The sequence below is a fragment of the Physeter macrocephalus genome, chromosome 16 (genome assembly GCF_002837175.3).
Source record: "Physeter macrocephalus isolate SW-GA chromosome 16, ASM283717v5, whole genome shotgun sequence".
Classification (NCBI taxonomy): domain Eukaryota; kingdom Metazoa; phylum Chordata; class Mammalia; order Artiodactyla; family Physeteridae; genus Physeter; species Physeter macrocephalus.
The window spans coordinates 14,611,518-14,626,048 of record NC_041229.1 but is presented as its reverse complement, the minus strand read 5'-3'; the positions used below and the strand labels follow the sequence as shown (position 1 = coordinate 14,626,048).

The 14,531-nt window shown below is 45.8% G+C and overlaps 1 protein-coding gene across 4 annotated transcripts in view; it reads right to left on the bottom strand.

Moving 5' to 3' along the window:
• Positions 1–14,531, bottom strand: part of FXYD6 (FXYD domain containing ion transport regulator 6) — a 33,661-nt gene continuing 19,130 nt past the window's right edge. The window contains exons 2-9 of one of the 4 annotated variants that reach the window (XM_007101812.4): positions 5,596–5,821; positions 5,250–5,312; positions 4,617–4,652; positions 4,422–4,496; positions 3,774–3,810; positions 2,935–2,984; positions 2,342–2,392; positions 1–741 (exon numbers count right to left, since the gene is read on the bottom strand). In XM_007101812.4, coding sequence (XP_007101874.1) covers positions 2,364–2,392; positions 2,935–2,984; positions 3,774–3,810; positions 4,422–4,496; positions 4,617–4,652; positions 5,250–5,312; positions 5,596–5,674 — 369 coding nt within the window. In that variant the 5' untranslated portion in view covers positions 5,675–5,821 and the 3' untranslated portion in view covers positions 1–741; positions 2,342–2,363. Of the gene's footprint in view, positions 742–2,341; positions 2,393–2,934; positions 2,985–3,773; positions 3,811–4,421; positions 4,497–4,616; positions 4,656–5,249; positions 5,313–5,595; positions 5,822–14,531 lie in introns of all 4 variants that reach the window. The other 3 variants (XM_007101811.3, XM_024131212.2, XM_007101813.3) reach the window with 3 other exon arrangements.

Sequence of the window (14,531 nt, the reverse complement as noted above, 5' to 3'; positions counted from 1 at the left end):
AGGGGGTAGGGTTCCAGAGCCCACGGGGTTATTGCTGAGAAGATATGCAAGGGGCACGTTCCCCAGGGGAGGAGTAAGGTGGGGCAGATGGGCACCTGGGAAGGGGTGTAGCTGCCCGAGGGCAAAGCGGGCTCATCAGCTCCTTGCTGGGAACCTCCCACTGCCAAGAGACCTCAGAACAGACTTGGTCCAGGAACAAATATGGAAGCAAGGTTCTTATAAAAGGAGTGAAGACGGGCCATGTAGAAGGATCACGATGGTGACGTAAACCTTCCCAAGTCCCAAGCCAATCGGAGGCTCCCGCCCGTGCCCAACCCCTCCATCCACCCCTAAATCAAGAGAAGGAACTGGTCTCTTAGGGACAAAGCAGACTCCCAGGAGTGGAAGGTGATGGGGCCATGGAGAGCAGAGACGAGCTGAAAGCCACGTGGCTCAGCTCCTGCCCAGGAAAGTGGGGCCAGGTTCACTAAAATACAATGTCATCCACGAACAAGCAGCCACGAAGACCACAGTCATCAGACACACACACAGACACACGTCACAGGAGGTGGACGAGACCACAGGCTGCAGGGAGTCAAGGGTTGCATCATTAAGTTGAGGACAGGTGTCGAGGGGTTGGGGAGAGGGCGGGGGACACACAAATTCTTGGCTTCTCCCGGGGAAAGATCCCGTTGCTGAAGTGGCCGGTTTTCTTAAGCATCAGCATTTGCATCTAAAGGTTCAAGCAGCTGCCTTCAGGTTCTGGAGGTTGAAGTGAGAGAGAATTTAAATTAAAACGAAACTCTGGCTTCCTTTCAAAACTCTTTACCTGCTCATCTCCCAGCCATTAATTAGGACACACCCTCTGCCCACAGAAACTCCCGAGATGAGACCCACTCTAAGTGCCGTGTTCTCAGTAAATCAAGGAGGAGGAGCCTGAGAAGCAGGGCCAGGAGATGAAGGGGGAGGAGGGCGTGGAGCTCAGGAGAGGGGCTCTCTCAGGGGGATGGAACCTGGTAAGTGTGGGAAGGAAATCGTTAAACCCGGGGTCTCTATCTCAGGACACCTCCAAGAATTGCTCACAGCCCTGAGACTCAGGAACACAGGGTTTCCGAGGAAGTTCTAGTAAAAAAAAAAAAAAAAAAAAGACAACTGCTGGCTCACGGCTCCCTGCCTGGAGCCTTCCCACACTGCTCCCCAGATTCCAAGCTGCCAGCTGCCACGACATAGACAGAACACGGAGCTGCAGCTGGGATGCCTGCCTCCTGGATTGGCTCTATGGCCACGTCAAACTGACGCATCCTTAACCTTCCCGAGCCCCAGCTAGAAGATAGGAGGTAATGAACCCCACCCTGCACACCCTTAGGAAAGAATTCCAATGCTCCACAAGTACCCTATGTTATTACCATGACGGTAAAAGCTGGTGTATCAGGCATTTTACATCCAGAAATCTCCTTCAACTTACGATTTAGGATAAAGTATGTCCCTTATTTGTGTGGGGAAAAAAGGCAGAAGTGAGCTGATAGAAGACTGATCCCCGCCACAGCCCAGTATATTCCAGGGTATGTCATAAAGGGAGACAGGCAGGGGCAGAGGGGTGTAGTGAATTGCAGCACTCAACTACAAAGCCCTGAGCTCGAGTTCCAGCCGGTTACTTACTACATGTATGGCTACTCTCTCTGACCTCAGTTTCTTCATCTATAAAATGCGGCTACCTGTCCTCACATCTTCCGGCAGGCTCGAGTGAGTTTGTGTTTGTGGCAGCATTTGGAAAACCGTAAAGCATTTAAGTTATGACTTTCCTGCATTACTGTTGATATAAGGAACAGTGGAAACGGATACTAAATAGAACTAAAAACAGTGCCCCTAAACGTCAAGACCTGATACTGCTGGTATGGGGGCGTCATATACTACTCTCCCTACTTTTGTGTAGGGTTGGAGAGTTTAAAAATAAAATTTTAACTTTAAAAAGCGGCCTGAAGGTACTCGCTGAATCGTCACTGAAAGCCACCGTCTTTATGCTACTTTGATATTAGGAGTATTTCACTGACTCTAACTCTCTCCCAAGTCACGCCCACGTGGTAGCTAGGACGGCACCCTATCAACTTGACCGCTGGGTTGGTATGGAAGCTCTATTTCCCGACTGCTCATTCTGTGTGTGTGTGTGTGTGTGTGGTACACCTGGGAGGTTTCAATCCGTCCGTCTCATCATCCTTCAGACACGAGCCTCCTGAGAGCACAGCTCATAATGAAAGCTGGGCTCGTTGCAAAAGCTAACCCAATTCTTCTCCGATGACTCTTCCGCCGGACTTCAGTTAGAACAATGATGGTGACAGGAAGATGCGGGCAGACAGCGTCTTACCTTTGTGCCTGAGGGCTGCACTTCAGTTCTCTGCTTTCTGGGGCTCCGTTGCTGGAAAGAGAAGCAGAATGTAGGGTAGTGCCTGAACCCCTCACCCCAGCGGGCCACCCCCTGCAGCAGCCGTGACTGTGCCTGTCTCTGGGGGGGACTGACCCGCTCAGCAAAGGTGACTCATGTGGATTTCGAGTCAGACAGACCTGGGGCAGATCCTTGTCCTGTTATTCGCTTGTTAGAGAACCTGGAACATTCCTTAACTTTTCTGAGTCCCTTGGTTGTAAAATGTGGAGAGTGATGCCTACCTCGTGGGGCTGTGCGCCCATTAAATGAGAAGTGAAGCGCTTTGTGTCATGACAACGCTAAGCAGATTCCCTGTAAACAGCAGCCGTCAGGAGCAGCGGCCTGTTGGTGGAGGTGAGGGAGTGCTGCAGAGCAGAGGCCCCGGGGACCCCCCCACTCTGGCACTATGGAAGCACGTCTGCCCGGCCAGCTCTCAAGAGACGACGGCACCTGGCAACCGTACCCCACCCTCAAGCTGTAGGAGAACCCTTGCCCATTCCCTCCATCCCACCTGGGCGGGTGGTCCTGACACTTACCATTTGCAGTGACGAGGTTCTCCACCTGGGCCTCCTCGTCCCCCGGAGCCCTGCAAGAGGATGAAAGGCAAGCCCGTCAGAGGTCTCCAGGGCAAACCCAGAGAGCATCGCCACTGACCTTGCTGGGGCAGGGCCTTGGGATCCGTCTCCTCCAAGTCACGGTGGATCATTCTCCACCATGGGGCTCGTGGGGCGCGGGAGGCCAGGGCCAAAGGGGATGTAGTCAGGGCAACTTACAGGCACCCTTCAGTGTCGGCCCCTGAGAGAGCTAAGTACTGGGGAGAGATGGCCTACGGCTGCATGGGGCCTCGGGTTGTGTCCTGTCACAGACTTTGGACTCCTGAGGTCCAGCGCTGCCCTGGGTTACCATGGTGGACTAATGGGTTGTGCCCTTAGGTGGAGGTAGAGGGTGGGCGAAAGGAAGCCCAAGATTCCACAGAGCTCAAAGAACCTCATGAGCAGGTGAACACAGGGCAGTGTCACAAGTCCTGAAGAGAGGAGACAGATCTCAAGAGAGGCCCAGAGGCCCTCTGTTTCCCTTCTCCCAAGCCCAACTCAAGGGCCTCCAGACAAGGATCCAGCATCTTCTCCCCCTTCCCCCACCCCACACATACATCAGAAAAAAAAGAAGGACGGGCTAACCCTTGATGTTTCGACCTCTCCTTTGCCCCAAAGGCTGCCCGACAATCCTCAAAACTTCCACCTCTACCCCAACACACACAGCCTGTTTCTGAGACAAGAATCCAAAAGCACACTCAATTGGGGTCACACACCACAGGCCCCTCCCTGTCCCCTCTTAGCGTCATCACCCCAGATGTCCACAGCCATGGCATCCTTACCGTGGCTTCTGGTTAAAACTGCACTTGCACCTGCGACCTGAAAGGCAAAGAAACCATCCAAGGTCAATGTCCTGGCTTAGCCACAGCAGGGCTGCCCGGTGAGTCTGTGGGACTGTGCGAACAGCAGCCCCGACTCCTGGGCACTGCACGGTTTGCACAGCTGCATGCGGCGATCCCTGGTTGGAGCAGGGCTCTTCAGAGGCCAAGGTTCAACCGTCAGCAGCTTGGACGGCTACAGCACCACCGTCTGCTTGGCCATGTAAACGCAGACAGCTCCGTGCAGCCCAGGCTCACGAGGGGAAACACACACAGGGGCACACCCCTCGGAGCACTCTAAGGACAGCCCCTGTCTCCTCTCCTGTGACTCCCCCACTCGCGCCCTGATGGGTACAGCACGGGGACAGCCACCTCCGCCCCCTTCGTATCTGTGCTTGTTTTCATCGAGCACTTATTTTGTTCATTCTTCACTGTTTCACTGAGCACCTATTATGTGCACAGCAGTGTACTAGGCCCTGAAGATAACTAGGAAGACAGACAGGCTCCTTCCCTCTCCAGGAAAGAGAACTGCCAGTCTCTTACACTGTTCACCACTCACTTCACAGCTGCAGACATTGCCCTTAGAGTGAACAAAGGAACAAACAAACTTACTTAGGATAAGCAGGATCCCCACCGAGAAGAGGACCACAGCAAACACCAGTCCCCCGATCCTCAGGGTCTGGTAGTCTGCCAAAGGAACAAGAGTGAGAGATGGAAGAAGGGAAGGGCCAGGGAGAGCGTGTCCATCCCTCCCTTGGATGGGGCTGTGCCTCCCCCTCCCCACCCAGGGTCGCAGTCCCTGCTCACCGTAATGAAAAGGGTCCTTTTCTTTCTCCTGCTCAGCTGCTAGAAAAACAAACAGGTGTGGTCAAGGGGGAGAGAGCTACACATCCTGATCCCCAAATATCCTACCTCGTCTCACAGGCCTCACTCCCCACAAAGGAATTCCTGGGAAACAGGGCCCATGAAGCAGAGATGCCCAGAGAAGCATGGAAGGGTGGGCCTGCTTGCCAGGGCCAGCCTAGAAGCCAAAGGCAGGTGCAGCTCAGAGCACCAATCAGAGTCTGCATTCACAGCATCCACAGTTATTGCTCCTTTTTATCTTACATCATCATCAAAAGGCAGGGTCTATTTTCCTCTTGTTATAGGTGGGGAAACTAAGACCACGGAAGGACACCTGACTTGCACAATCTAGAGACTGATGTACAAGTCTGACTCCCAAAGTTCAGGTTAAAAGTCTACAGGGACCAGGTGGGCTTGAGGGCTGGAGCCCATGGGGAGAGGTGGGCAGGCTGGAATAGGGGCTGTGTTAGCTGCTGCCTTCCAGGACTTTCTTTGCCGACTAAAGGCAGGACAGCTGGTCAGACATGTAGAACCTAAGAGCCCCCCAACCCTAGTGTCCCAAAGGGCCTGGACCTTCCACCAGAAAGGGGTACTTACCATTGGCCAGGACCGCCGGGGCCAGCAGGCCGCAAAGGAAGAGCAGCACCACCTCCATGGCGTCTGGGCACAGAGGGAGGAAAATGACTCTCTGGGTAGGAGACTCCCCACTCTAACCCTCAGGCCGGCGAGGGCCCCAGTCGGATTCCCACCCCGACGCCGAGCTCTCTCCACACGGTGTGAGGCCAGACAACAAAGCCAAAGCAGCTGACATTTATAGACTCCTTATGGCGTGCTCTGCACACATGAGTTCAATTACCACAGAATCAGTTCAACTAGCAGGCACTGTGACTAACCCATTTTGCAGGTGAAGAGCCTGAGCTTAAGGAGGTGAAAGGACACTCACGGTAGCGAGCAGCACAGTCTGGATCCCAACGCAGCTCAGGAACGCCTCTGCCCGGCTGCCTCTCTGGTGCCAAAGTCATAAAAGCCCAAGGGCTTGGGAGACCACGTCACCTGTGTCCTCCTCTCTGGGCCACCTAGAGACGTGGCCATCTCTAGCTCATTAAGATGTCTGGGACTTTCTGGCCTGGTTCCCTACAACCGAGACCCACTGGAGGAAGTTCTTCTTTCTATCAGATTAAATGGGGCAGGTAAGTCAGGGGTTGGGGAGGAAGGCCTGCTGTTTCCTGGACTCTTTAGAGTAAACCCTGAAATGCTGACAGCTCTCCATCAAGGTACCCCTCACGCTCTCACCTCCAAAGTGCCCAGGTCAACTCTTCCTATAGACTTTAGTTCATAATCCTCCAGATAGGTGGTTTGATTAAACAAAGGGAGCACGGAGACATTTAGTTCACAATCCTCCAGATAGGTGGTTTGATTAAACAAAGGGAGCACGGAGATATGCTCTCTGATCATCGGTGCTCTGGCCTCTCCTTCCCCAGAAAGGGCCTGAGTCTTCTGCTCGTGAGCTCAAGCCCCTGGTCTCTGGGGTCAGTGGCCCCTGGATGGAGGCAGAGGGCAGGGCCAGTTGGTCCCTCCCAGGGATGGATTTCGGTGCAGTTACACACACCTCATTCCTGGGCTTAATTAAAGGAGTGTGGTAAAGAGCCAGAGAGGAAAAGGGAATGAAACCCGAAACACGAAAGCCCAAGGCTGCTTGCTCTTTCTTAGTGGGGTGAGACCGGCAGCGGCCTAACCCCCTGCACACTGTCTAGGGGCCAGAACCATGCTTGCTCTGTCGGTTCACGCCATATTCCGTTCCGGCCCCGCAGCCAGCAGCCCGCAGCGGCCCTTCACCTCCCAGCCAGCAGAGGTCAGAGCAGCTCCATCCAGAGTCAGGCCAAGGCACAGACCCAGAACTCTGGACTCCCAATTCAAGGAGCACTTCTCATAAGGCAGTCATTTGCCTTGAACGCTATTTCATTTGATATTTGTATTTCTTTTAAGTTTCATATTACATTTTATATGTAGAAAAATATATGTGGGCTTCCCTGGTGGCGCAGCGGTTGGGGGTCTGCCTGCCAATGCAGGGGACACGGGTTCGAACCCTGGTATGGGAGGATCCCACATGCTGCAAAGCAACTGGGCCCGTGAGCCACAACTGCTGAGCCTGCGCGTCTGGAGCCTGTGCTCCACAACAAGAGAGGCCGCGACAGTGAGAGGCCCGCGCACCGCGATGAAGAGTGACCCCTGCTCGCCGCAACTAGAGAGAGCCCACACACAGAGGCGAAGACCCAGCACAGCCAAAGACAGGTAAATAAATAAATTAATTAAATTAAAAAATATATATATATGTAACACACATGTAATGAAACATAAAGGAAACACCCATTAAGTAACTTAAGAGCTAGAACTTTATATGGACTGCTACATTTACTTCTATTTTCCTCCAACCCATCCCTCTGCCTTACTCCCAGAAGTAAAAAGTACCCTGAATATATATTTTTAATGAGTCCCTTGCTCTTCTTCAAAAAAAAATTTTTAATTAAGATACCATTCACATACCATGAAATTCATCCTTTTAAAATGTATGATTCAATGATTTTTAGTATATTCACAAAACTGTGCAACCATCAGCACTAAGAAACATTTCATCATCTCAAAAAGAAAGCTGGTACCCACTGGCAGTCATTTCCCATTTTTCCTTTCTTCCAGTCCCTGACAACCACTAATCTACTTGCTGTCACTATGGATTTGCCTATTCTGGACATTTCATATAGAAGTATCATAAAATACATGTCCTTTTGCATCGTTTTTCTCACTTAGCATAAGGTTTCCAAGGTTCATCCATACTGTAGCATGTATCAGTACTTTTTAATGGCTGAATTATATTCCATTGTATGGGTATATATATACCTTGCTCTTCTTTTTAAAAATATATTTATCTCATATATATCTAAATAATATATTGTTTGGTGGAGATTTTTGAGCTCTATATTACTTTGGTTATTTTTCTGGGACTGGCTTTGTTGTTCAACATTACATTTCTAAGATTCATTCATAAACTTAGTTCATTCATTTTCATTGTTGTGTAATATTCCATTGTGCAGGTAAACATTATCATGTATTGGTCCATTCTCCTATCAATGGATATTTCCCTACCCCCAATTTTGTGCTATTATAAATAATGCAGTATTTTTTAACATATTTGTGTTTGTTGCCCAGCACACACATGCAAGAGTTTCAAGGGCACTGTTTTTCAAATCTTTTCACTATCACTTTCACATGAAATATTTTTTACATTGGAATCCGGTACAGTGATGGTCTCTGATATTTTCTACTCTACTTTGTTTCTTTTTTTTAAAAATGGCTAAGTCAATTAATGGATAGACCCATTAATTAATTTTTTTTTTTTTTTTGGCCGCCTTGGGTCTTCATTGCTGTGCACAGGCTTTCTCTAGTTGTGGTGAGCGGGGGCTACTCTTTGTTGTGGTGCACAGGCTTCTCATTGCAGTGGCTTCTCTTGTTGTGGAGCACAGGATCTAGGTGCACGAGCTTCAGTAGTTGCAGCTCATGGGCTCAGTAGTTGTGGCGTGTGGGCTCAGCAGTTGTGGCTCGTGGGCTCTAGAGCACAGGCTCAGTAGTTGTGGCGCACGGGCTTAGTTGCTCCATGGCGTGTGGGATCTTCCCGGACCAGGGCTAGAACCCGTGTCCCCTGTATTGGCAGGTGGATTCTCAACCACTGCACCACCAGGGAAGTCCCTAGACCCGTTAATTAATTAATGAGTCGCTCTGCAATTTGAAAAATTATGTTCTAGAGATAAGCCTAGGAGTGAGGTTGCTGGGTTGTATAGCATACAAATTGTCAACTTTATGGAATAATTTCAAATTGTTTTCCAAAGTGACCACCCCCAATTTAAAATCCCACAAGCTGCATATGACTGTTACCATTACTCTACAGCCTTATCAATACTTGATATTATCAGACTGCTTAATTTCTGCCATTCTAGAGGTGTAAAATATGGTCTTAATTTGATTACTTAGTAATGGAGATGGGCTTCTGATTATTTATTTGCCATTCTTCTTTCTTCATCAGTGATGTGCCTTCCATGTCTTTTGCTAATTTTTCAAATGGGTTGACATTATTATTATTCACTTATTATTCTTGGTACTAAATCTTTGTCATTAACTACTACAAATATCTCTTCCCAATTAGCGCCTTGCCTTTTTACTTTTTTATTGTCTCTCCATGAACAGAATTTCTTAATTCTAAGGTAATTGAATGCAATGATCTTTGTGTTTTGTTTAAAGATATTCCTTGTCACCCTGAGTCAAAGAATTTTCTTTTAAACATCTTAAAGTTTTGTCTTTTACATTTAAATCGGTATTCCATCCAGAATTGATGTTTATGGAAGGCATGAGGTCAGGATCTATTTCTTGCTTTTTCCATATGACAACCAGTTGTCCTGGCACCATCTGCGACATCTTCCCTCATGATGTGCACAGCCACTTGTGTCCTGTATCTGGTTTCTCTTCAGGTGTGGGTCTGTCTCTGGGCTTTCTCTTTGGATCTATTGGTCAGTTTGTCTATACCTGCAACAAAATCAGTGTCTCAATTACTACAGCTTTACGGTAATCTCCCTATGTGGTGGGAGAAGCTTCCTCTTCTTTTTCTCCTTTCTTCTCTGCCTCTCTTGCCTCTTCCCCCAGGAATGTCTTTGCTATTCTTGGTCTTTTGCTCTTATATATAAATTCTGGAATCAGCCTGTCAAATGCATCTAAAATCGTTGGGATTTTCATTGGAATTGCAATGCATCTATCTATAGAACGATGTGGGGACAACTGACATTTTTGTGATCTTGAGTCTCCTCTCTATAAATAAATCTTTTCATTTGTTTAGGTCCTTTCGATGTATTTTAATAAAGTGTTAATAAATGCTTTCATCTAAGTCTTGCACATCTTCTGTTAGATATACTGCTAGGTACCTTATAATTTTTATTGCTATTTTATGTGCTATCTCTTGTGTGTGTTCTCTAATTTTTGCTGGTATGGAGAAAGGCAACTGATTTGTATACGCTGATCTTAAATTCAATAATCTTGCTAAATTTTCTTTCTATTTCTAATAATTTACCTATAGATTCTTTTGGGTTCTCTGTGAACACATCATCTGTAAATGATACAGGATTGTTTCTTCTTTTCCAATACTTACACTCTTTATTTCTATTTCTTGTCATACTGTACTGCTAGAACTTATAGTAAAATATAGAATAGAAGCAGTGATAATAGACATATACACACATAGTCTTATCACCAATTTTTTTATTTGTGTGCTTATTTTTAATCTTTCCCCAGCTTACTGTGATGTGACATTATAACATTGTGTACGTTTAAGGTGTACAACGTGACAATTTGATACATGCATGTATTGCAAAATATCACCACAATAAAATTATTTAACAACTCCATCACCTCACATAATTACCTTTTGTTTGTGTGTGGTGAGAATGGATAACGAAAATGTGATGTGTGTGTGTGTGTGTGTGTGTGTGTGTGTGTGCGTGTGTGGGATAAAAAATTAAATTACTAATTTTAAATAGATTTCTTCTAATGCTTTAGAAGTTCCCCTCTAATCCTGGGTTTCCAAGATGTTTCTGTTTTATACTAATTATGAACAAGTATTCCACATCTATGTTTTTTAACCTTTAATCTATTAACGAAGTAAATTGTATGTACAGATTATCTAATGTTAAATCATCCTTGCATTTCTGGGATGAAACCACTGTATTATCTTTTTAATAAACTGATCGATTTGGTTTGCTGATATTCTGTTTATGATTTTTGCATTTATGTGCGTGAGTGAGACTGGGCTGCAATTTTTATTTTATTGTATTGACCTTGTCTGGTTTTGGTATCATAGTAGTACTGGCCTCACAGAACAAGTATTTCCTCTCTTGCTATTCCCTGGAAGAGTCTGCAGATTGGAATAGTCTGTTCTTTGAATGTTTGGTAGAACTAAACTATAAAATCATCTGACTTAGTATTTTTATTGTGGGATGATTTTTTTTTTTTTTTTTTTGGCGGTACGCGGGCCTCTCGCCGTTGTGGCCTCTCCCGTTGCGGAGCACAGGCTCCGGACGCGCACGCCCAGCGGCCATGGCTCACGGGCCCAGCCGCTCCGCGGCACGTGGGATCCTCCCGGACCGGGGCCCGAACCCGTGTCCCCTGCATCGGCAGGCGGACTCTCAAACACTGCGCCACCAGGGAAGCCCTGTGGGATGATTTTAACTGGCCTATTCAATTAGTTAATGGCTATGACACTCTTAAGATTTCTATTTCTTCTTTTATATAGTTAGTGAGTTATAATTTTTATAGAAATTTGCCTTTTTCTGCTTTCAAATTTATTGTCATAAAGTTGTTTATAGTATTTTCTAGTTATCATTAGAAATCATTCATTTCTGTTGGATCTGTAGTTACATCCTTCTTTCATTCTTAATATTGTTTATTTGTGACAACTCCTTTCTTAATCGGTGTCACTAGAGATTTAACTATTTTATTAGTCTTTTCAAAGAACCAACTCTTGGTTTTATTGATCCTCTTTATCGTGTGCTTTAAATTCTTCTTAATTCTGCCCTTATAGGTTCTTTGAGTTTACTCTATTGTTTTTTTCTTTAGATTTATCTTATGTTGGATGCCTAGTTCATTAATATTTAGCCTTTCTTGTTTTCTAACATCAGCATTTAAGACTATATAACCAGGGCTTCCCTGGTGGCACAGTGGTTAAGAATCCACCTGCCAATGCAGGGGACCCGGGTTCGAGCCCTGGTCCAGGAAGATCCCACATGCCATGGAGCAACTAAACCCATGCGCCACAACTACTGAGCCTATGCTCTAGAGCCTGCGAGCCACAACTACTGAGGCCCACGTACCACAACTACTGAAGACCACACGCCTAGAGCCCGTGCTCTGCAACAAGAGAAGACACCGCAATGAGAAGTCCGCACACCACAACAAAGAGTACCCCCTGCTCACCACAACTAGAGAAAGCCCGTGCACAGCAACGAAGACCCAACGCAGCTCTAAATAAATAAATAAATAAATAAATAAATAAAAAGACTATATAACCCTCTAAGTGCCACTTTCACTCCAAATATAAGCTTTGAAATGTGGCTTTTTGATTATTGTTTAGTTCTTAGTACTTTAGACTTGCGTTATAATTTATTTGACCTGTGCATTAAGAAGCATGTTTTTAAAATGTCCCAATGTATAGTGATTTTTAATTTGCCTTTGTTACTGACTTCTAACAAGTGCACTGTGGTCAGAGAATGTGGTCTGTAGGATATAGATACCTTGAAATTTACTGAGACTTGCTTTATGATCTAGTATATGGTTATTTATCTCAAAAATTATATTCTGTGTAATTCCTTCATTGTTGGGAAGAAAGTTCTATATGCCCATTAAATTAAGATTATTAATGGTGTTATTTAAATTTCTATGCATTTTCTCAGTTTTTGACTGTGTGACCTACCAAAAACTGAGATAGGTGCTTTAAAATCTTTCACTGTGAGGAAGGATATATAAATTTATCCCTGTGTTTCTCACAATATTGTAACAGAAAGTTTAAAACTGTTATATTGTCCTGTGAGTTGGATCTTTTAGGATTATATAGGGATCCTGTCTTAAATTCCATTTTACTTGCTACTTTTCTGTGTCTTTACGCATTGTATCCCACCATCTTATAAATGTAAAGAGCTAGATTTTTAAAAATTCAACCTGATTATTAACTGTCAAGTTTACTCCATTTAACTTTATTGTGACTACTGACATATTTGGTCTGATTTCTACCATCTGTTTTTCCCTACTTTTCTTATGTGTATTTCTCTTTTGCCTTTTTTTTTTCTTATTCATTTTCTCCCTCTACTGCTTGAGAAATTACACAAGTTATTTCTAGTCTTTTAGTGGTTACCTTTGGAATTTTACCATTTGTATTTTCTATAGACTGAATGTTTGTGTTCCCAAAATTCATATGTTGAAACCTAATCCTCAATGAGATGGTATTTGGAGATAGGCCTTTGGGAGGTGATTAAGCCATGAGTTGGGGGAGCCCTCATGATGGGATTAGTGCTCTTCTAAAAGAGACCCCAGAGAGCCCTCTTGCCCTTTCTTCCATGTGAGGGGTCAGTGAGGAGACGCTGTCTATGAACCAGGAAGCAGGCCCTCATCAGATACTGAATCTGCTGGCAACTTCATCTTGGACTTCCCAGCCTCCAGATCTGTGAGAAATAGATTCCTATTGTTTATAAGCCATCTAGCCTATGGTATGCTGTTATAGCAGCCTCTGAACAGACCAAAACTGTATTCAATTTAACAAAGATTTTAAAAGTCTAAAGTTAAAATGTATAATAGTTATTAGGTAAAATACTCTTCTTGAAAAATACAAACACCCCCTTCATGATATATATGCTATTACTGTACAAATTTTCAGTTCCTTCCTTAATCCTATGAAACAGATATTAGTGTTTCTATTTCTTGGAAAGAACAGTTGCTTAGATTCACCCACATGTATAGTGGCCAGCCTTCAAGCGAGCCCCCAGTACCTCCTGGTATTCACATCCTTCCACAGTGCACCAGGGTTAGTCTGTGTGACCAATAATATATGGCAGAACTGATATGTCACTTCCAATATTAGATTATAAAAAGGACCACAGCTTTCTTTTCCTGCTCTCTCTCTCTCGGATTGCTTGCTCTGGGGAGAGTTACCCGCCATGTCTTAAGGATGCTCAGGCATCCCTGTGGAGAGGCCCACGTGGCAAAGAACTGAGAGCCGCAGTTCAAAAGCCCACTAGGAAGTAAGGCTGCCACGAACCATGTAAGTGAGCATGGAAGCGTGACTGCCACCCTGGCTGCCAGCTTGACTGCAACCTCATCAAAGACCTCGAGCAGAACCACCCAGCTACGCTGCTGCCTGACTCCTGACCCTCAGAAACTGTGTGAGATAACAAATGTTTGTTGTTTTAAGCTACTGAGTTTGGGGGTAATTTGTTATGTTGCTACAAATAACTAATACAACTTATTTACTAACTCATTTGTTCATGACTCCTTTTGAATCTCAGACGTCCATCAAGCCATTTTCTTAATTCCCGGAGAACATCTTTTAGAATTTTCTTTAATGAAGATCTATTAGTTATAAACTCAGTTTTTGTTTATAATTTCACCCTTCTGGTGGACAGACTCTAATGTGATCCCCAATAATTCCAACCTTCCAGTATTCAAACCTTTGTGTAATCCCCTCCCCTTGAACAGGAGTAGCAGCTGGGACGTGCTTCTAGCCAGGAGAGGGTTTATTAGGCAAGCAGGGCCCCTCCTGGGAGTAGGAAGGACACATAGCAAGGGTTCCAGGCCACTAGTCACTGCTACACCTTCCCCTCAGCTCCCCCCAATCACCTCCATAGATGCTCACGTTCAAGTTAATCCCCCCAACACATACACACTGAATTCCTAGACGGGGTTATGCGATCCCGGGTTCTGCAAGGGATAAACAGGTGAACAGGACAGGGCGGCAAGGTTTGAAAGCAGAGGGCTCTGGTGTATCAGCAAATGTGAAGAGAGCTTCACAAGAGGCAGAGACTACATTCAAGGATCAGCCAGCAGGGCACGGAAAAGGGGAGCAGGGACTACAACAGGAGACCTTGGACGTTTCCATGGAGGAGTTGACATTCCAGCTGAACCTTGAAAGCAGGATGGGATTTTGATGGACAGGGGTAAAAAGAGAGAAGAGGAAGGGCATTCTGGCAGAGGACACAGCATGAGCAAAGGCAGTGAGAAGGGAAAATGGGAAGCAGGGATAACAAATAATAGTATTCAAGTTCAAGTTCGGTTGTGGAAGAACCTCAAGCTTCATTC